The sequence below is a fragment of the Oryza sativa genome, chromosome 1 (genome assembly GCF_034140825.1).
Source record: "Oryza sativa Japonica Group chromosome 1, ASM3414082v1".
NCBI lineage: Eukaryota > Viridiplantae > Streptophyta > Magnoliopsida > Poales > Poaceae > Oryza > Oryza sativa.
The window spans coordinates 27,321,271-27,343,011 of NC_089035.1; the positions used below are offsets into that span (position 1 = coordinate 27,321,271).

The 21,741-nt window shown below is 47.2% G+C and overlaps 1 protein-coding gene across 1 annotated transcript; it reads left to right on the plus strand.

Moving 5' to 3' along the window:
• Window positions 1-7,160: 7,160 nt before the first annotated feature.
• Window positions 7,161-8,899, plus strand: LOC136355459 (uncharacterized). Its single transcript, XM_066308049.1, has 2 exons — window positions 7,161-7,447; window positions 7,792-8,899. Exons 1-2 carry the CDS (start codon window positions 7,161-7,163, stop codon window positions 8,897-8,899), a joined length of 1,395 nt encoding a protein of 464 aa, XP_066164146.1.
• Window positions 8,900-21,741: the final 12,842 nt, after the last annotated feature.

Below are 21,741 nucleotides of genomic sequence, written 5' to 3' on the forward strand. Positions count from 1 at the left end.
AAGGGGAATAAAAACAAAACAAGGGTATACAAAAGTAAATTATATTGGTGGTATGTAATCTTATAAGGTGGATGCAACTGAGTACATTAACTTGCGAAACATTCATTTGAAGCATGTGGACATTTGTAGTTATTCGTTCGCCCCAGCCAAAACACGGTATACCGACACGGTTAATTTTGTGGAATTGGACGCTGATTAGCTAAGATGCTATGCACACACATATGTGAGAAAGATGACACGTTGGCACAAAACACTATAATAATGCTCAATGATTGTCCAATTAAATATGATATAGAGCAAGAGGAATAAAGAGTGCAGTGATAGTAATTGAATAAGAATAAGAGAAAAACAAATACATGATGCATGTGCTAATAGACGCATTCATGAAGATGTGAGTGTGATGTTACGTGTGTAGTGGTGCGTGTACATGTGTGTCTGGCGTGTAATTAAAAAGATAGATAATGCTATTGCTAAGTGATATAGTTCATCTAGCTCTAAGAGTAAGAAGTTGGAGTATTTGAAATTTTTCTCAAATGTAAGGGGTTGAAAAGTACTACTTCATACTAAATTAGTTCATTTTATAACAAAGGAAACACTACTTTATCTTATCAATCAGTTTTCTTTAACTTTCTCCTCAAACCACACCCACCTATTAATTAATAAGATGTATTATTGTCAATTTTCTCTATTCTTGATTTTTCGAAAAAGACCAAAAGTCTCTTATATTTGGAGGATGGAGTAACATGAAACACACGCTCCTTAGGTGTGCACATGATGTCCTAATCATGGTTTACTTTATCAAGATTGATTATAAGTTTTGTGTTTGGTTTGTACGCGCTACACACGTTCATATACAAATATGAGTGCCTTACACATTTATGCACTAGTCTAAATTTTTGTGTATCGCTAATACAATTCACTTTAAAAAAAAGTTGAGTATTACAATAGAAGTAATCTCTAAATGACGTATATCAGTCTCAACTCTTACACCCTCAGCACCTTCAACCCATAAAAAAAGGAAACCGGACGTCATGGTTGTGCCCTCCTCCTGCTGCGTAGGGACCCAGCTTCGAATAGAGGTGGAAAAAAGCTTGAAGTTTGTGGCTCATATCGACTTGAACTCGTAAACTTAATGAGTCGAGCCGAGCTAGCCTTAGAGCCCGTGAGCTTAATGAACTAGCTTGCAAGCTGCTTGTTTAACTCGTTAGTAGAAGATATCACCATATCATTAGTAGAAGATATCACCATATTTTCATATACTTAGTATTTTTTAACTAGTGTTTAGTCTTTTACTTACATCAGAACCATTAATATTTAGTGAGTTATTTATTGGTTAGTGTCTATCATCATATTTGATAGATGAAAAATAATGGGAAAATTTGGAAGATACGTGAGTTGCAAAATACCATCGTAAGTAGGGTTGGACCCATATGTCGACACATATGATGGTATTTTTTAACTCCTTGATTTTTTGATGGTACTAGGCAAATTGGCCCTAAAATAATAAATTTGAAAATATTAATACGATGTGAATGAGATATATTTAATGAGTCCAACAAATTTAACGAGCTAGATCATCATAAATCAAGTCGATCAAACTAAACATTTTAAGTCGTTAACATTAACAAGCTAAAAAGCTAAGCTCGTTAAAATGACAAGCTTAAACGAGTTGAGGTGGTTCGTTATCCACATTCTCGGGCCCGAACAGCGAACAAGGTTTCCTGTTCCTCCCTCGTCGCGATATTTTGGCCGCCGTACGGAGCCGCTGCCACCGCGGGGCCGACGGCAACGTGGTCCCTGAGAGGCGGGGGCCCACGGGCTCAGGAGGGGAAGGAGCCAATCGCGGACTGACGCGTGGTGGGGCCCCGGAGGCGTGGAGGCGGTCATCGGGGCGCGGGTGGAGGGAGGTGGGGCGGCACGTGATGGCGGTCGGTCGTGGCGGAAAAAGGAAATCCCGGTCAAATCGTCGGGCGGAGCACCGGCGTCAGAGGCCCTCTCTTCTGACCCCCGTAGCACTAAACTACTCGCACTCGTTAGTTAATCAGCTCGCTCACTCATTCGGTCCTTCCTGCCGCGTGCTTAGCGGGTCGGAACCCGCTAAATCATACGTCCAGGTTTTCCAAGGAGCAGTAAACTTGAAGCATTAATTCCTTGGTTGTGTCAAGCAGCAAGTGACATTCCGGTTAGTATCTTGCTATTGCCATGATGATCTCAGGTGCTCTAATTTTGCTATCTCCCGGTTATGACAGATGTTCGTAGATGGGATTGTATCTGATTTTGTTTGCATGCTCGATCAATTTCGACAGTCTGGAGATACCCTTTTAGTACTCATTCTAGTAGAGTATTGTCGAGGTTTTTTTTTGGAACAAAGGAAAAATATAGTAATTTCAGGGTCTTTTGGATTGCAGTTTTTAAAGGAAAAAAAAATTCCTACATCCATTATTCCAGAGGAAAATCATGGGAAGAAAAAAAAAATACACTCAAACCTCATTCTTTTTTTCCTACTCAGGTGATCAACATTCTTTGGTAATGTATTACTTCCTGTAGGGCCATTAGTGATAATCCTATAATTCCTATATTCTTTGTATTCCTATGTTCCAAACAACCTATCCAACGGAATTCATTTGTTTTCTATTTCCTCTATTTTACCCATGCTATAATCCTATTATATTCTAATGATTTTTCTATTCCTATGTTTTTCTACGTCTCTAAAAGAAATCCTATGAGACTCTTTGGAACGAATGATTGGGTCGCTAGAATTCCTTTGAAATTCTTATATAATGGTATATTTCATACGGATTTTTGGAGGATTCTTAGTATAAGTTATAAGCTATTAAAGTTTACCCTCTGTGTTTATCTCCCTTATCTAAATCCTGTGTATTTTATGTGCTCCATTTAAACAGTTCCCAATTTCAACATAGAGTATAATCCTCATCCAAATTCCTCCATAGGAAGTGTAATTAGGTGGTGAGGTAAAATTATATAATTTGCATATTTGTCATTGTCAAATATCAATCTGCTCGGGAAACATCTAACTGCTTGTGCCATTGGATCCGACACTGTGGAACCAAAATGCCACTACTGTCATACATCAAGACGTACTCTCTGTTTACACCCGAATTTGACACCTAGATTCAAAATAGGAAAACATTATCAAAATTTGGAAGGCATCGGGTTTTCTTCACAGGGCCAGGCTGACCGTGGCCTATGGGCTAGACAGACCAGCAGAGTCCGACGCTTAGTCCGATATTGTTGGGTCTCGGATTTCCTTACTGGAAGATATGTTTCGGGTTTCCTTTGGTTTCTATCCTGAGTTGGACATGGAGAAAAACCTATAGGAGGCAAAACCAACCCCTTTATAAGGATCAAGACCGATTCGATTCAAGAACCCCCCACCCCCCAATCTCTCAATCCTACACAATCGACTCGTTCTTTTACCTTTGTTTTTCAGCCATGTCTTTTAATGTACTCTAGTTTAGTCCATTTTTATCGATTTATGCTATAAATCGTCCGTTGTCGCCACAAGAGTGCGATTGCCCCTTTGTAGGTTTGTCCCGTAAGCCTTCTGTTCGCCTATGAGATGGGTGGTTATCTTCAAATCGTTCTAAATCGGCCTCGTGGCTGGTTTTGATCTCTAAATGGCTCCGCTAGTCGGTTTAATCTTCAAAACCCATCTTGGTTTAGAGTTGTCTATATCGAGGTGGTTGACGAGTCTCGTGTTGGGATCGAAAAAGACGCCTTGTTGTTTAGTATGAGATTTACTAAAATGATAAATAAATTAAAACGGACAGAGTATAAATTCTAAATATTAGGAATGCTAAGATATATTCCATCCGTTAAAAAAATATATTTCCTCCGTTTCACAATGTAAGTCATTCTAGTATTTCCTACATTCATAATGATGTTAATGAATCTAGACATATATATCTATCTAGATTCATTAATATCAATATAAATATGGGAAATGTTAAAATGACTTACATGGTGAAACGGAGGGAGTAACTATCTTTAAACTGAAATTTAATAATACGTCAAATGCGAGCTCATAGTAAAGGGAGCTATATTTTGAAATGGAGATAATATAATCGGATTGCCCTTAATTACCGCTTCGAAGCTCCTTATTGGCACGGTATTTGACCTTAATTTACGAAGTACCTTGCGGTAGCCCTGCTTCATAATTTTGCCTGTACTAAAGTAGTTCAGCGGATTTATATCCTCAACAGTCTATGCGTGGAGTATTAAGGGTGTGTTTGGTTGCAAGCCACAGTTTGCCACAGTTTGCCACGCCTAAGGTTAGGCAAATTTGACAGGTGTTTGGTTGTAGTCACAGTTGTGACAAGATTCCCCTCCAACAAATTGGGTCCCACGTGTCAATGGCTCAAAAAAGTGTGGCAAGATTCCCTTAGGCTTAGTAAGTTGTGGCTAACAATTTGATCACCTCACCTTAGGCAAGGTGTGGCAACTTTTGTTGGCAAGTAATGGTAAAGTGTGGCTGGGAACCAAACAGCCCCAGTCATGGGCCCGTTAAGTTTTGTCCCCCCCCTTTCGGAGCTTTTACTTAAAAAACCTAGTAGTAAGCACAAGTTTATATATGAACACACTCACGCACACACAATCTCTATAAAACAGTTTTTTAAACTAGACTGTTATATTTTGAGATTGATAAAATCATCACAATCATATCACTGTCGACGGTCACGTCTACTATTGAAGGAATAGTTAGACGTAAATCATGGTACAATGTAATTTTCATTTTATACTAGTCAGTATAACTATATCAGTCCATCTCCACTGTTATAATTTGATCCACTGTGATATAGTGATTTAATGACTTACCTTTTCTTTTATTAATGTTAGAGAGTCCACAGTGAAACGTCTACCAACAATCATGATAAGATCGTACTTCTGTCCTATATTACGCTATTCCTCCACCTAATTTCTCATATTAATCAATCACAATCATTATTTATTTAATTTATTTATCTATTTTTTTCATCTCAAATGCTATCTCTGTTTCATATTATAAGTATTTTTAACTTTTTTTAGTCAAATTACTTTAAATTTGACCTAGTTTCTACAAAAATATAGTGATATTTTGCACACAAAACAAGCATATTATTAGAATATATTCAATATTGGTTTTCAATAAAAATAATTTGATGTTATAAATATTGCTAATTTTTTCTATAAATTTGATCAAGCTTTAAAAAAGTTTGACTAGAAAAACAGCCAAAACGATTTATAATATAAAATAGAGAGAGTAATCACAACTATTTCTCATCTCAATCTTAATCTCTCGAGAAAAATAAAAGTAACATAGGCGGTAGATCATATTAAAATATCTACCAATCAAGTACTATATACTAATATAGTACTCCCTCTGTCTGGGTTACGGATAAGGTATACCCTCTACCCTTGGATATACATCATGTATCAATATGGTATATCTGCGCGTATATGGACGTTCTTTGTACACGTTAAGAAAATTCACCACGGAGTCATAGATGTAAGGATTCCTACTCGGACAGAACTGGGTCGTTACTATATCGTGTAGGGTCCGATGTCTCCGAGTTCTACTTAGAGACCAACTAACCTGCGGTATAAAAGGGACCCCCGGGAGGACCTAAGGCATCGAATCTTACCGCCAACACATCTACCACGGCCTACGAAGCCGGAGCCTACAGGAGCCAAGTTGCCGGATGATCTAGTCGAACCAACTCGACTACGATCTCGTCGGTATCAACGAGTTCCACTATTCCCTTTGTAATCTGTGTTTTCCGTCATATAATCCCATATCAACTGGATTAGGGCTATTACCTATTAAGGGGCCTGAACTAGTATAATTCCTATCTTTTGTTTGCTTGATGTCGTACTACGTCGATCCTCGTACCAGCGTACTCCAATACCCTCTATATCCGGTCTACGGGTATCCCCCGTCGACAGTGGCGCACCAGGTAGGGGGACTTGGTACTCAAGGTTCTACTACTATGTCATCAAGCTTCGTTGACAACAGCGTCAACCCCGGCTTCAACCAAGGAGTTTCTACTTCAACAATGTTGGCGTGGACTCAAGTCGGCGAAATCGTCTTTCCGGTTTACACCACGGTGCTGATCTCGACTGGTCCATCAATGGCCGGAAGCGAGAACGCCGTAGTTATAACCCTGGACGACTCCATGTCGAAGGATCCTCCCGCTGAAGTGGAGAACAGAACGTCGACAACATCTGAGCCCGAGAAGGATCCTAGTGCGGCCAAATCTTGTCCCTCCGACGAGAATCACGAGCCGACAAGGACAACTTCCGAGGCGACAAGGTCCTGGTGCCCTATCCACAAAACCAGGAAACACACCTTACAAGCTTGCTGGGTTTTTCTCAACGTACAAGCTGAGATCCGTGCCTGCAAAGAGCGTGGAATTCAGCGTACTTCTCCAACTTGTGATGCCTATTGTCCTGTTCACAAGACAAAGAATCACGACCTCTCAAGCTGCAAGGTTCTTCTCAGTGCCATGAGGACGTCACCTCCTAAAGTTCAGCAGTCACGAATCTCTCTTAGAGATATGGACAAGGAACGAGGAGCGACAGTTATCTCTTAGAGATTCGTTGGGGTAATCGACATCGATCCCCATGAGCCGTCGGTTCTACACTTGCTCGAAGACCAGGCCTCATCGTCGACGAGCACACCACGCGATGTGTTTGCTATAGGTGGGACCAGCACGTCTGCATGCGCCGACGCAGAAGCGGAGAATCAGGTGGCAACACTGGCCCAGCACATCAGGGCCATCAACACAATACTGAGGGAGACCCCTTATGATCCCGTTCTGAACGATGATCTTGCGCAGTGGTCAGAACGATTACGGGAATTAGTGGCCAACCTCAGCAACGTGTTCGAGGAGGCCGCTGCCAGGGTACCGCTAGAACAACCGCCAACCGGCGGCGTTAATGGCGAACTGCCTGAGCAGCGGGCGTCACCTCGTCAAGCCACCCCTCCCCCTCGCGGCACCAGCGATCTCCGTGACCATCTGAATGGCCGCCGAGATGTACGACGCACGCGGAACAACGAAAACCGTTCCCGACATCATGTCTCTTCGCGACGTCGCGAGAATGAAGAGCGAGGAGACCCGACGGAAACCGAGACCGTGATAACTGCCACAACCGCCACAATCATGACGATCGCGAACAGCGGATGCCGGGCGATACTAGTCGATGACGCCGCCATAATGATGGTGATGATGGAGATCGGCGCCGGGACAACAACAGTGGGCGACGATAGGATTCTCGGGAACCCGGACGTCATCCTCATAATCGTACACTTGAACCAAGTGACTCATCGTCGTCGTCATCATCCTCATCATCCTCATCATCAGATAGACATCCACGAAGGACATACGATCGCCGACAACCCACCGCCCCCGATGGCGGGTGTAGAGCTTTCAGCCGTGCTCTACATGATGTCCGATGGCCTAAGAGATTCCGACTGTGAGCAATAGAGAAGTACGATGGGAGCACCGACCCAGAAGAATTCCTTCAGGTCTACTCCACGGTACTCTACGCTGCCGGAGCGGACGACAACGCGTTGGTGAATTATTTGCCGGCGGCGTTGAAAGGTTCTGCACTTTCATGGCTAGTTCACCTCCCGCCATACTCGATTTCTTCATGGGCAGATCTGTAGCAGCAGTTCGTCACTAACTTCCAAGGAACTTACAAGCGCCACGCGATCGAAGACGACCTACACGCGTTGACACAAAATCCGGGCGAATCATTGAGGGACTACGTTCGGCGCTTTAATGAGTGCAGAAATATTATCCCCGAGATCACCGATGCTTCCGTGATCCGCGCTTTCAAGACTAGTGTCAGAGATCGCTATATGACCCAGGAGTTGGCGACAAGGCGGATCACGACTGCTCGAAAACTATTCAAGATAGTCGATCGATGCGCTCACGCGGACGATGCACTGAGACGCAAGAACGACAAGCCGAAGACGGGAGGAGAAAAGAAACCAGCGAAAGACGCACCTGAATCAAGCAAGAAGAAGAGTCGCAAGAGTGGGAAAAGGAAAGCTCAAACGGAAGTCCTCGCGGCAGAGTACGCGGACCCTCCCAGGCACCCAGACCCACAAGGCAACGACACAAAGAAAATATGGTGCCCTATACACAAGTTGGACAGACACTCTCTGGAAGATTGCTTTGTCTTCAAAAAGTTGCTCGCAAAGCAACTGGCATTGGAGAAGGGCAAGCGAGTACGTGTAGTCGAGAAGGCCGCTGAGGCAGCTACTCAGGACTCGGACTCAGCATATCCAGATTCCGATCTCCATGTCTCGCACATCTTCGGAGGTTCCACGGCTTACTCCTCAAAGCGAGAGTACAAGAAAGTGGAGCGTGAAGTTTGTTCGACATGGCAGGGGGCTGCGCCCAAGATGAAGTGGTCTGAACAGAAGATCGAGTTCTCAGATGAAGACCACCCCAAGATTGCTGTCATCCCAGGACGATATCCGATCGTGGTCGAGCCCACTATTCGGAATATCAAGGTCGCGCGAGTTCTCGTCGATGGCGGCAGCTCCATCAACCTTCTCTTCGCCAGCACCTTGGACGCGATGGGAATCCCACGAAGCGAGTTGACACCGACTGATCAACCCTTCCATGGAATTACTCCTGAGTCATCGTCCAAGCCATTGGGCAAGATTACGTTGCCTGTGACTTTCGGCCAAGCAAATAACTTCCGAACAAAGCAGATCATCTTTGATGTCGCTGAATTTGATACAACATACAATGCCATCATCGGAAGAACTGCACTTGCAAAGTTCATGGCCGCATCTCACTACGTGTATCAAGTGCTCAAGATGCCTGGTCCGAAGGGAACAATCACTGTTCAAGGGAATGCAAAGCTGGCGGTGCAATACGACTAGCGGAGCCTCGACATGGTCGAGCACACGCCCAGCCCACCCGCCACAGCTGAGCCACCCAAGAAAGTGAGCAAAACGAACAAGACGCCAAAACCAGACGGTGCAATCAAGATCGTTCCGCACTCCAGTGCCAACCCCGACAAGACCGTCAAGATCGGGGCATCACTGAGCGAGGAATAGGAACTCGCGCTCATCACCTTCCTCCATGACAATGCAGACGTGTTCGCTTGGCAGCCGTCCGACATACCGGGGATCCCAGGGAGGTGATTGAGCACAAACTCATGGTGCGACCCGATGCCAAGCCAGTAAAACAAAAACTGCGGAGATTTGCACCAGATCAAAAACAGGCCATACGTGAAGAGCTCGACAAGCTTCTCAAAGCTGGCTTCATCAGAGAGGTACTCCATCCAGAGTGGCTAGCCAACCCAGTCATGGTGTGGAAGGCCAACGGGAAGTGGAGGATGTGCGTCGACTTCACCGACCTCAACAAGGCGTGTCCCAAGGATCACTTCCTTCTTCCTCGAATAGACCAACTGGTGGACTCAACAGCTGGTTGTGAGTTGTTAAGCTTTCTTGACGCTTACTCCGGCTACCACCGAATCAGCATGGCAAAAGAGGACGAGGAGAAAACAGCATTCATCACGCCGTTCGGTGTATTCTGCTATGTTAAGATGCCGTTTGGACTGATAACCACAGGAAACACTTTCCAACGCACGGTCCAAGGGGCACTTAATGATCAGCTTAGGAACAATGTCGAGGCCTACGCCGATGACATTGTTGTCAAGACCAAGACAAGTGACTCATTGATTGACGATCTCCGGGAAACGTTCGACAACCTCCGACGATATCGCCTCATGCTCAATCCAGAGAAGTGCACGTTCGGAGTACCATCGGGCAAGCTGCTCGGGTTCCTCGTCTCTGGAAGAGGGATCAAAGCAAATCCCGAGAAGATCAAGGCAATCGAGAACATGAAGTCGCCCACAAGACTCAAGGAAGTCCAGAAGCTAACTGGATGATATGGGATTGATGTCGTACTACGTCGATCCTCGTACCAGCGTACCCCAATACCCTCTATATCCGGTCTACGGGTATCCCCAGTCGACATCCTCCTTCCCAAATTGATCATCATATAAGTTTATGCACCAAAACCAAGAATAATTTAAATCACATTAATCAAGACACCATGCACACATTCTCCCATAATGCATGCATCGATTAAAACATCATGCCAATTACACCTTAGCATACACACATTCCCCCATGATGTATTAATTGTATTCTGATGAAATTCGTGTCAATGCGGCCTGTAGCCTAGTGGTTACAAGAGCCTCAGAGCAAGTTTAATAGTAGAACTCACTACTTACTATTAGTCAATGTTAAAACTAACATATATAGTAAGTTGGCTATAAGGTTATCTTTATTTTCTTCATCCTCTCTCTTTCTCTCACTACGAATTTAATGCATATTTCTTGGAGCTTGTGTGTAGTTAGCTCTTGCATGAGAGCCAACACTCCACTATACTTTTGTTTATCTCTCTCTTCTACATAAGCATATAGCTTGCTTATAGCCCACTATTATCCTTACTCTCAGTAGCACCTTAGGTCATGGGTTCGACTCCCCATGGGAGCGAATTTTCCAGGATTTAAAGGCATTATGCTTTCAGTGGTAGGCGACGTACCCGTCGACAGCGAGGCGCCTGTGGTGACTAGGATTTGCCGGCCCGGTCTTCAAAGATGCTCATAGGGGTAGGGTTTGTGTGCGTGCGTTCATAGGGGTGAGTGTGCGTGTGTTGTGAGTGTCTGCGTTGAACTGTGTAATTCTTAAAAAAATTGAGAAATTTTAAATTCTATTATATAATGATCAATTTTTGAAGGAGGGAGTACAAATTATGTTACCTCGGAATCATCAACAATTAAGTTACGACTGTACTAAAATAACATTCCATGGCCACTAACGCCGGACGCATAGTTAAGCAAGTTTAGATTTTAAATTTAAGCTCAAATTCTAAAAAGTGGTCGGAGATGTAATTTATCTTCTGTTATCTTCTTATCTCTACTCTTTGAAAGACCAGTCATCCTTCTTCTCTCACCCTACAACGCGCGCCAAAAAAAACCTGTAAAAACCGAATCGGCCCCCCTCCCATCGTACTGCAAGGTTTTTTTTTTTCTTCCACCAAAGAATTAACCGATCAGAAAAAGCAAATAGAGAAAACTAAACCTATAATACAATTATTTTGTCTTATTCCTTCATATATACTTATATCTCATTGTAAAGCACAGCCATAGCGCAATGGGGAAGGAGTCGTTTCGGGTCTCGTTGGTTGCCGATGGACCCTGACCCGAACTTTAGCATCAACGGCTAAGATGGAATACTATACTGTTGGAAGTATTTTTTAGCACACTGGAGCTCTCCCATTAGTTTGTTGATCGCTTTATTAATTGTCTTCTGTGTTTCTCGCGAAAACTTGTTGGTGATGTAGCAAAACTTGTGAAGTAACAGCAATAGAGTTTGCTGGTTCCGAAGATAATAAAGATGAAGTCGCTCCACCATGATGACAAAGTTGTGTTGCCGTGATGAAGTGAACCGGTAGTGAAGACGCGCAGTTGTGAAGATAAAAGCACCAGTCGGCGGCGGCATAACACGAGTCGGCGGCGGAAGACGATGATGTCCATCAGTAGTGGTAGCTGTATAAACCAGATGTAGAGGCGAGGGCACTAGTCAGCAGCAGACGAGACGACCGGCGATGAAGATGGTAAGGCCAATCAACACTGGCAGAATCATGCAGCCATGGAAGTGAAGAAACCAGTCGGCAGCCATGGCAAACGTAGGCAGCTTGTGTTGAAGATACTGATGCCTATTAGTAGTGACAGCGATGTAGCCAGCCGTGAAGAAGATAGCATCAGTTGGCGTTATAACAGGCCAGCCGTGCAGGCGGTGACACCAGTCAGCGGCGGATGCGGCGGCCGGTCGGTGAAGACGTAGACGCCCAACAACGGCGGCATAAAGGCCAGCCGTGCAGGCGGAAACACCAGTCGGCGGCGGCGAAGGCAAGCCGATCGGTGAAGACGTAGACGCCCAACAACGGCGGCATAAAGGCCAGCCGTGCAGGCGAGGACATCGGTCGGCGGCGACAAAGGCAAGCCGGTCGGTGAAGACGTAGGCGCCCAACAACGGCGGCATAATAGGCCAGCCGTGCAGGCGAGGACACCAGTCGGCGGCGACGAAGGCAAGCCGGTCGGTGAAGACGTAGACGCCCAACTACGGCGGCATAAAGGCCAGCCGTGCAAGCGGAAACACCAGTCGGCGGCGGCGAAGGCAAGCCGGTCGGTGAAGACGTAGACGCCCAACAACGGCGGCATACAGGCCAGCCGTGCAGGCGGAAACACCAGTCGGCGGCGGCGAAGGCAAGCCGGTCGGTGAAGACGTAGACGCCCAACAACGGCGGCATAAAGGCCAGCCGTGCAGGCGAGGACATCGGTCGGCGGCGACGAAGGCAAGCCGGTCGGTGAAGACGTAGACGCCCAACAACGGCGGCATAAAGGCCAGCCGTGCAGGCGAGGACATCGGTCGGCGGCGACAAAGGCAAGCCGGTCGGTGAAGACGTAGGCGCCCAACAACGGCGGCATAATAGGCCAGCCGTGCAGGCGAGGACACCAGTCGGCGGCGACGAAGGCAAGCCGGTCGGTGAAGACGTAGACGCCCAACTACGGCGGCATAAAGGCCAGCCGTGCAAGCGGAAACACCAGTCGGCGGCGGCGAAGGCAAGCCGGTCGGTGAAGACGTAGACGCCCAACAACGGCGGCATAAAGGCCAGCCGTGCAGGCGGAAACACCAGTCGGCGGCGGCGAAGGCAAGCCGGTCGGTGAAGACGTAGACGCCCAACAACGGCGGCATAAAGGCCAGCCGTGCAGGCGAGGACATCGGTCGGCGGCGACGAAGGCAAGCCGGTCGGTGAAGACGTAGGCGCCCAACAACGGCGGCATAATAGGCCAGCCGTGCAGGCGAGGACACCAGTCGGCGGCGACGAAGGCAAGCCGGTCGGTGAAGACGTAGACGCCCAACTACGGCGGCATAAAGGCCAGCCGTGCAAGCGGAAACACCAGTCGGCGGCGGCGAAGGCAAGCCGGTCGGTGAAGACGTAGACGCCCAACAACGGCGGCATAAAGGCCAGCCGTGCAGGCGGGGACACCAGTCGGCGGCGACGAAGGCAAGCCGGTCGGTGAAGACGTAGACGCCCAACAACGGCGGCATAATAGGCCAGCCGTGCAGGCGGAAACACCAGTCGGCGGCGGCGAAGGCAAGCCGGTCGGTGAAGACGTAGACGCCCAACAACGGCGGCATAAAGGCCAGCCGTGCAGGCGAGGACATCGGTCGGCGGCGACGAAGGCAAGCCGGTCGGTGAAGACGTAGGCGCCCAACAACGGCGGCATAATAGGCCAGCCGTGCAGGCGAGGACACCAGTCGGCGGCGGCGAAGGCAAGCCGGTCGGTGAAGACGTAGACGCCCAACAACGGCGGCATAATAGGCCAGCCGTGTAGGCGGAAACACCAGTCGGCGGCGGTCGAGGCGAGCCGGTGGTGATGTTCTGACTGATCCATTCCTGGAGCGTAAGAGATAAGCTTAAAGCCATGAATCCCTTTTATGCATATCTGGATCTGGATCCTGCAGAACAAACATATAGGATGAGTAGTATCTGATATAAATATAATACTCGAGAAAAAATCAAGTATTTTAAAATATTTATAAATATGTATTTCTCCTCTTGTCAATTTTGATTTCCCCGAGCAGATGACTCATTACGTTTAAACACTCTGCCCGACTAGTCATAGCCACCAAGCACTGGGAGTCGGCCTAAGCACTTCCCAAACATGCATATGAGTGACATAAGTTCGTCATTAATGGAACAAAGTTTCACGGATCGGAGTTTACTACTCGGGTACTTTTGCAATTATTAAGAGCAGAAAATAAATTATCTTATCTCTATGCTTTTGATTTATTCCGAATAATACTTAGCACCTTGCGTTACTCGGTCCATCCAACGAGCCCCCGGGTGCTAGGAATCGGCCCAAAGGCAACCATCCATTGGCAAACCAAACGGAAAGCATAGGAAGATAGAACTCCATAACTCGATAGGTACTTTTGTACTCAGATTATGTCGCAAGCAATCAAGATAAATATTATAAAAAATATGATATAACATCTGTAGCCCCCGACTCACTACTCAATGGAAGACCAATTGGTGTAGTGAGGCAGAGGAAAAGGAAAAATATCATATAAAGAATAAAATAAATGATGACTTAGCTTTGTAATATTCCCCTTGGTGATGGCAGAAGTGGCCAATGTGGGAACAAAGTAGTCCATCAATAACAATGAAGACACCAGTCGGCGGCGACGAAGGCGGTCGACGGTGAAAGCGAAGATGCCCACTAATGGCGGCATAATAGGTCAGCCGTGTAAGCGGAAACACCAGTCGACGGCAACGAAGGTGAGCCAACGGTGAGGATGTAGACATCCAACAACGGCGGCATAATAGGCCAGCCGTGTAGGCGGAGGCACCACTCGGCGGCGACGGAGGCAGGCCGGCGGTGAAGTCGTAGACGCCCAACAGCGGCGGCATAATAGGCCAGCCGTGTAGGCGGAGGCACCAGTCGGCGGCGACGGAGGCAGGCCGGTGGTGAAGACGTAGACGCCCAACAACGGTGGTGTGACCAACCAACCATATAGGCGGAGGCACCAGTCGGCGGCGAAGTCGTAGACGCCCAACAGCAGCGGCATAATAGGCCAGCCGTGTAGGCGGAGGCACCAGTCGGCGGCGACGGAGGCAGGCCGGTGGTGAAGACGTAGACGCCCAACAACGGTGGTGTGACCAACCAACCATATAGGCGGAGGCACCAGTCGGCGGCGACGGAGGCAGGCCGGCGGTGAAGACGTAGACGCCCAACAGCAGCGGCATAATAGGCCAGCCGTGTAGGCGGAGGCACCACTCGGCGGCGACGGAGGCAGGCCGGCGGTGAAGTCGTAGACGCCCAACAGCAGCGGCATAATAGGCCAGCCGTGTAGGCGGAGGCACCACTCGGCGGCGACGGAGGCAGGCCGGCGGTGAAGACGTAGACGCCCAACAGCGGCGGCATAATAGGCCAGCCGTGTAGGCGGAGGCACCACTCGGCGGCGACGGAGGCAGGCCGGCGGTGAAGTCGTAGACGCCCAACAGCGGCGGCATAATAGGCCAGCCGTGTAGGCGGAGGCACCAGTCGGCGGCGACGGAGGCAGGCCGGCGGTGTAGATGACGATGCCCATCAACGGTGGTGTGACCAACCGACCGTGTAGGCGGGGACACCAGTCGGCGGCGACGGAGGCAGGCCGGCGGTGAAGACGTAGACGCCCAACAGCAGCGGCATAATAGGCCAGCCGTGTAGGCGGAGGCACCACTCGGCGGCGACGGAGGCAGGCCGGCGGTGAAGTCGTAGACGCCCAACAGCAGCGGCATAATAGGCCAGCCGTGTAGGCGGAGGCACCAGTCGGCGGCGACGGAGGCAGGCCGGTGGTGAAGACGTAGACGCCCAACAGCAGCGGCATAATAGGCCAGCCGTGTAGGCGGAGGCACCACTCGGCGGCGACGGAGGCAGGCCGGCGGTGAAGTCGTAGACGCCCAACAGCGGCGGCATAATAGGCCAGCCGTGTAGGCGGAGGCACCACTCGGCGGCGACGGAGGCAGGCCGGCGGTGTAGATGACGATGCCCATCAACGGTGGTGTGACCAACCGACCGTGTAGGCGGGGACACCAGTCGGCGGCGACGGAGGCAGGCCAGCGGTGTAGATGACGATGCCCATCAACGGTGGTGTGACCAACCGACCGTATAGGCGAGGATACCAGTCGGCGGCGACGGAGGCAGGCCGGTGGTGAAGTCGTAGACGCCCAACAGCGGCGGCATAATAGACCAGCCGTGCAGGCGGAAACACCAGTCGGCGGCGGCGAAGGCCAGCCGGTCGGTGAAGACATGGATGCCCATGAACGGTGGTGTGACCGACCAACCGTATAGGCGATGACACCAGTCGGCGGCGACGGAGGCAGGCCGGCGGTGAAGTCGTTGTTGCTATCAGCAATGGCGGTGGCGAGGACAAGCCGGCGGAGTGGACTCGCGGCCGATCGACCGGAAAGCTGAGACGCCTCGAGTCCATGACCAGCATCAATCGCCTCAATAGTGCCGCGTAGTTATATGCGAACAACAACAAAAAATAGCAAGAAATTAATCTGAGATTAAAAATCAATATGATAAATAATGATAAAAATCAGATTGAGTTTCCCCCTGACTGATTTGGATCAAGTCAGAGAAGAGGAGCTTGAAGAAGTGGTCGACGGAAAGGAAGTGAAAACTCCCAAAGCGAAAGCGAAGTCGGCGACTCATGAAATTGATTCCATCGCGCTCGTTGATAGGAAACTCGACGCAACCCCTACCTGGCGCGCCAACTGTCGAAACATGAATTCGGCAATAATAAAACGGGGTAGCGCACGAGACCTAAAAGTGGATGGATGTGGAGACAAAGGATTTAGACAGGTTCAGGCCCTCTCAATGAGAGGTAATACCCTACTCCTGTTTGGGGATTTGAATCCGCCGAGTGTGTATTGATCTGACGATCAGGTTGTCTCATATATGCCCCCTAGAGGGCCTCCTGCCCACCTTATATAGGATGGGGGGCAGGATTACAAGATAGAAACCTTAACCAATACGGTATCGGTTTCCTAAATCAGGACTTTAGGCCGTTCCGTAATATACAAGGAAACGTAACACCCAAGTCATGATCTGTTACATATTACATAGATATAAGTTATCCCCTATAACTAGTCGGATAACCATGCCGTGTGGGTATGGGGTACCCATAATCTCCACAGCGTGCATGCTGATAGGCGATAGCTACTACTCGTACTAGTACTCTATTTCTGCCTGACCGGTACAACAATCTCAGTGTAAAGTACACATGCATGCGTGCATGCGGTGGTTCGGTTTTAGCCTGCTTAGAATCCAAACTCGGTTTTAAATATACAGCCATTTACAATTCCACCTTTTTTTCGAATCCAGAATGACTCACATTGCTCAAACCTATCCACATTACACTATTTTATAATTAAGAATTTAAATCTCCAACTATAACTACCGCTATAGCTAAAGATACCTACTTAAAAAACAACAGCTAAGATATGTACTATACACATTCTATATTGCTATTAGCTATTGTTAGCGAGGGATAGCCACTGCCAGGGTTACGGATACGATATACCCTCTACCCTTGGATATATATTGTATACCGATACGGTATACCTGCGCGTATACGAATGTTTCCTGTATACGTTAAGGGAATCCATCACGTAATAGAAACCGAATCCACACATGAGAGAAGTCCTACTCGAACAAGACTGGGTCGTTACTGTATCATAAGGGGTCCGATATCTCCGAGTCCTACTTGGAGATCAACTGACCCGCGATATAAAAGAGACCCCCCCGGGAGGACCTAAGGCATCGAATCTCACCGCCAACACATCTACCACAGCCTACGAAGCCGTAGCCTGCAGAAGCCAAGTCGCCGGGTGATCTAGTCAAACCAACTCGACTACGATCTCGTCGGTATTATCGAGTTCTGTTATTCCCTTTGTAATCTGTTATTTCCATCATATAATCCCAGACCAACTGGATTAGGGCTATTACCTACCAAGGAGCCTGAACCAGTATAATCCCTGTCTTTTGTTTGCTTGATGTCGTATTACGTAGATCCTCGTTCCAACGTACCCCAATACCCTCTATATCCGGTCTACGGGTATCCACCGTCGACAGCCACCAAATGGATCTTCAATTAGCGCCAGCTAAACTCGACGGGCTGAAATTGGTGAACGACCCATATAACCATACAACCCATAATAAACTTCTAAACTCCAATTCTCTCCACCTATCAGTTTCTTAGTCTCTCGCCCTCTCCTCTTCTCTCCTCAACAGACTATAGCGGCATCTACAGCTGCGACCTGCAGCGGCGATGAGCTGCACCAATCCCTCCATCCCCACTCTTCTCTGTTTCTCCCCCGGGTGCTATGGCGGTGGCTGTGGTTGTGGCTGCGGCCTACAATGACAATGGTGGCGGCTGCGCCCTGAGGTGACGGTGGTTACGTTACTGCTGTGTGGCACCAATCCATCCCCACTCCCCCAAGTGGCAGTGGATGTGATATTGTGAGCCTATGACGGGTGGCGGTGGCTACATCTGGAGATCCACTTCTCTCCTCCAAGCGGCAACCACTACTTTTGTACTAGTTTATTTCTCCACATATCTGCTTTTGTACACGTTTAATATTCACCTTTCAAATTTTATACTAGTTTATTTCCTCAACTATTATCATTTGTCTGATCACTTATACTTTTGCTACTCCCCTAATCTTTAAAATAATATGTATAATTTATTATATTATGGGACAGAGGGAGCTTTAAACTTGCTATTAGCAGCTACTGGCTAGCCACGTACTTCTAATTCGCATTTACTCTTTATATAATGTAAGCAATTGTTGTGACGGACAATGGCGTGACAATCCGACTACTCCAAGCTTTCATCAGTCCGCCGCTCTGAGCCCTTCGCACCTTCATTTTTGATGATGTGAAGCCACTTGACCATTGGCATGTATTCAAGTACCGATTTCGTCTTTCAAACTTATATGGACTATGCTATCAATAGTTACTTTTATAATGATTAACCAATAAGTGGTTGAAAGATATACTTGAAAAACAAAAGGCATATACATTAATACATATGTAATTAAGGAACGTATTTTAGAACCCCATGATGTCAAATTCATTCTAGGGCTCTTCACAGATATAGAGTCGGTATGGTGCCGAGAGCAAATTATTAGCATACAAAAATCCATAATTTTTTTGTGGCCAGAAACCGTAAAGGATAACATCGAAACTTGACGGCTTTCACCACCAATAAAATCAGCTGACCGTCGAGAAAATACTACTCCCTCTATTCTATAATATAAAGCACAACTACTTTTAAAAGTTGTTTCATAATATAAGACGTGCATACATGCATGTCATTAAGTAGCACATATTTTTCACTTAAATATTATTATTTAAATCCTCCACCATCAAGATCTCTAATTTTATTGGGTGCATGCATTCTATTTATTAGGGTAATCCAAACTATGATGTGATAATAATTATTTCTTGGTCTTTGGGTTAAGAGTGGTTGTGCCTTATATCTAGAATGGAGGGAGTAGGTTTTTGTAGTTTAGGTCCGTTCCCCATTTAGGGCCCCTTTGAATCGCAGGGTAAAAAAAACAGAGAAATAGGAAAAACACATGACTCTGACAGGAATTGAAGTGTAAAACAGAGGATTGCAAAACACAAGAAAAGAATGGTCGTTTGATTGGAGCGCAGGAAAAACGCAGGAATCGGACGAGAGAGATTGACTCAAAGGAAATTTTCCAAGAGGTTGGAGCTCTTGCTAAATTTCCTCTAAAATCCACATGCAATGTCCCATTCCATTGGAATTTCATAGGATTTGGACAGCTTCAATCCTTTGAATCAAAGGGCCAAATAAGAAAATTTCCTATAGAATTTAAATACTATAAAATTTTTATATAAATTCTTTGATTCAAATGGACCCTTAACCAGCCGTTCATCCTCCGAAACACGGAGCGCTATCGCAAGAAAGGAAAGTTGGTATCGTGCGCGGGCGTGACACGCACGAACGACGTCTGGCCGAGATGCGCCGCCGCGCGCACGCTCCGTCTGTCTGGTCTCGATCGATCCACAAACCACAGCCCGCTGCACGCAGGCCAGGGGTCTCAAAACGCACGCACGAACGCACGCACGTGATCGACCACCTGATCAGCGCGCGCACACACGGCGCACCGCCCGCCTCCTCTCTCCAGTGGCACGCACCGCGCGGTATGCACGTACTCACGCATGTGCGAGTGTTAAGTGAGATTTGCGAGCCGCATCGATCGATCGATCGATCCTGCATGGATGGCGCATGCAGTGCCCGGGTCACATGCCAAGGCATATACTCAGTGCAGGAGTGTACAGTATAGTGATTGGGTAGCGAGCAAAGCTGAAAGCTTTTGTGTTCTTTTTTTTTTTCGTTTAGATTTCGCAGCAAGTACTGTAGCACCTTTTCGTGGCCACGTACCCTACACGCGCGCGACTTTACGTGCGTATATACTGCGTACAACATGCTGCTGCGCCTAGACGTACGACATATTTTGGTATAGTAAAATACTAGTGTACGTACGACCAGCACACAATATTCATAAGAGACCGACGACCAGGTGAAACATGCTTACCTCCGAAGCAATTAACAGCCGACACAAAAGAAATACATTATGGATTATGCCATTACGTATTGCTGGTGGCGGTAATATATAAATACGATGGGTACATTGCGCGCTCTCTGTATAATAGTACTTCTGTTGGAACTTTTTTAAAAAGAAAAAGACTGAAATTGTTTGCTTTTCACACAACTGGATCATACACAGCACAATTTGACAGTTTGTGATTAGCCGGAGGGATCGACTAACCTTACCGTTGATCATTGGTCTCACAAAATTTGCAAATGAGCCGTTGTCTCAAGAACGCACGATATGCCGAATGCATGGCCAGCCGTCGTCGTCGTTTCCCTGCAAATACATTTGCTGTCTTCCGGACTGGTTCCATGCCCGTACCACCCCCAAAATTCGAGCCAAGACACAAACACTCTTTTTTTTTTGTCAGGCACGTGTATGTACAGTAACGTAAGCACACGTATCAGCAGCTGCTCACTTAGCTAGAGAGCTTGTACTTAGAGGGTGTTTGGAAAAGAGGGGCTAAACTCTCAAAACCATAAATCATGACTTATGGTTTTGAGAGACTCCTAAACATCCCCCTTATATACGCCTCCATATGGCCGAGAATCCCCTATTTCTCTGTGCAATTTCTTAGGATGGTCCCTGCTGATCAGCTACCCGTCTCTCAGCAATGCGAATCGTGGGCATTGGGCAAGCCGGCTATATAGCCAGCAGAGTAGCAGACTGACCGGGGTCAGGGCAGGGTAGGATGCCATTGATTTTCCCAATTCCCAGCTGCTGATGATGCTAAATTGCTAAGAACATGTACAATAGCGGGTTATAAGCCAGCTACAAATATATTTTAAGGAGATAAATAAGGAGAGAGAAGAGCAGCGGGCTATAGATTTGTAGCTAGCTGTAGCACGGACTTTAAGACACAGTGTGTATATGACAGGTGGGACCAGATATTAATAGTGTGGTATGTAACTATTGTATAAATGAGTTATTAGATTGGCTATATATAAATTGGAGCAAGTAGTTGGGTATACTATTGTATTGAACTTTTGATCTAATGAGTGGCGATTAGGGGCTCCACCTCCCAACACGCGTGGCTCGCGCCGACGAGTGCTCGTCGTTTGTTTATCGCAGCCAGAACCATGTTACGCACGCGAGTGAAAATTGGTTGATTCTACATACCAGGCTACCAGCGCCGCAACCACGGTCACTGACATGTGAGCCTTGTACCGGGCGGTTAGCGTGGGCCCGTGTTGTCAGTAGCAGTATCATCTCTTGACGTGTGTGATAGATCGTGAGAATACAACCGTTTTTTGCTCCATTTTTATAAATTATCACCGGCCCATTCGGGTTCTGGCGTTCTGCTACTGTTTTGGGGCACTCTAATGCTCTAACACTATAGTATCATCGATGGTTTTTCTTTTTTTTTTTTAGAAATTACACAGTACAACACAGACACTCACAACACACGCGCACTCATTCTTATGAACACACGCACATAAACCCTACCCTTATGAGGATCTTTGAA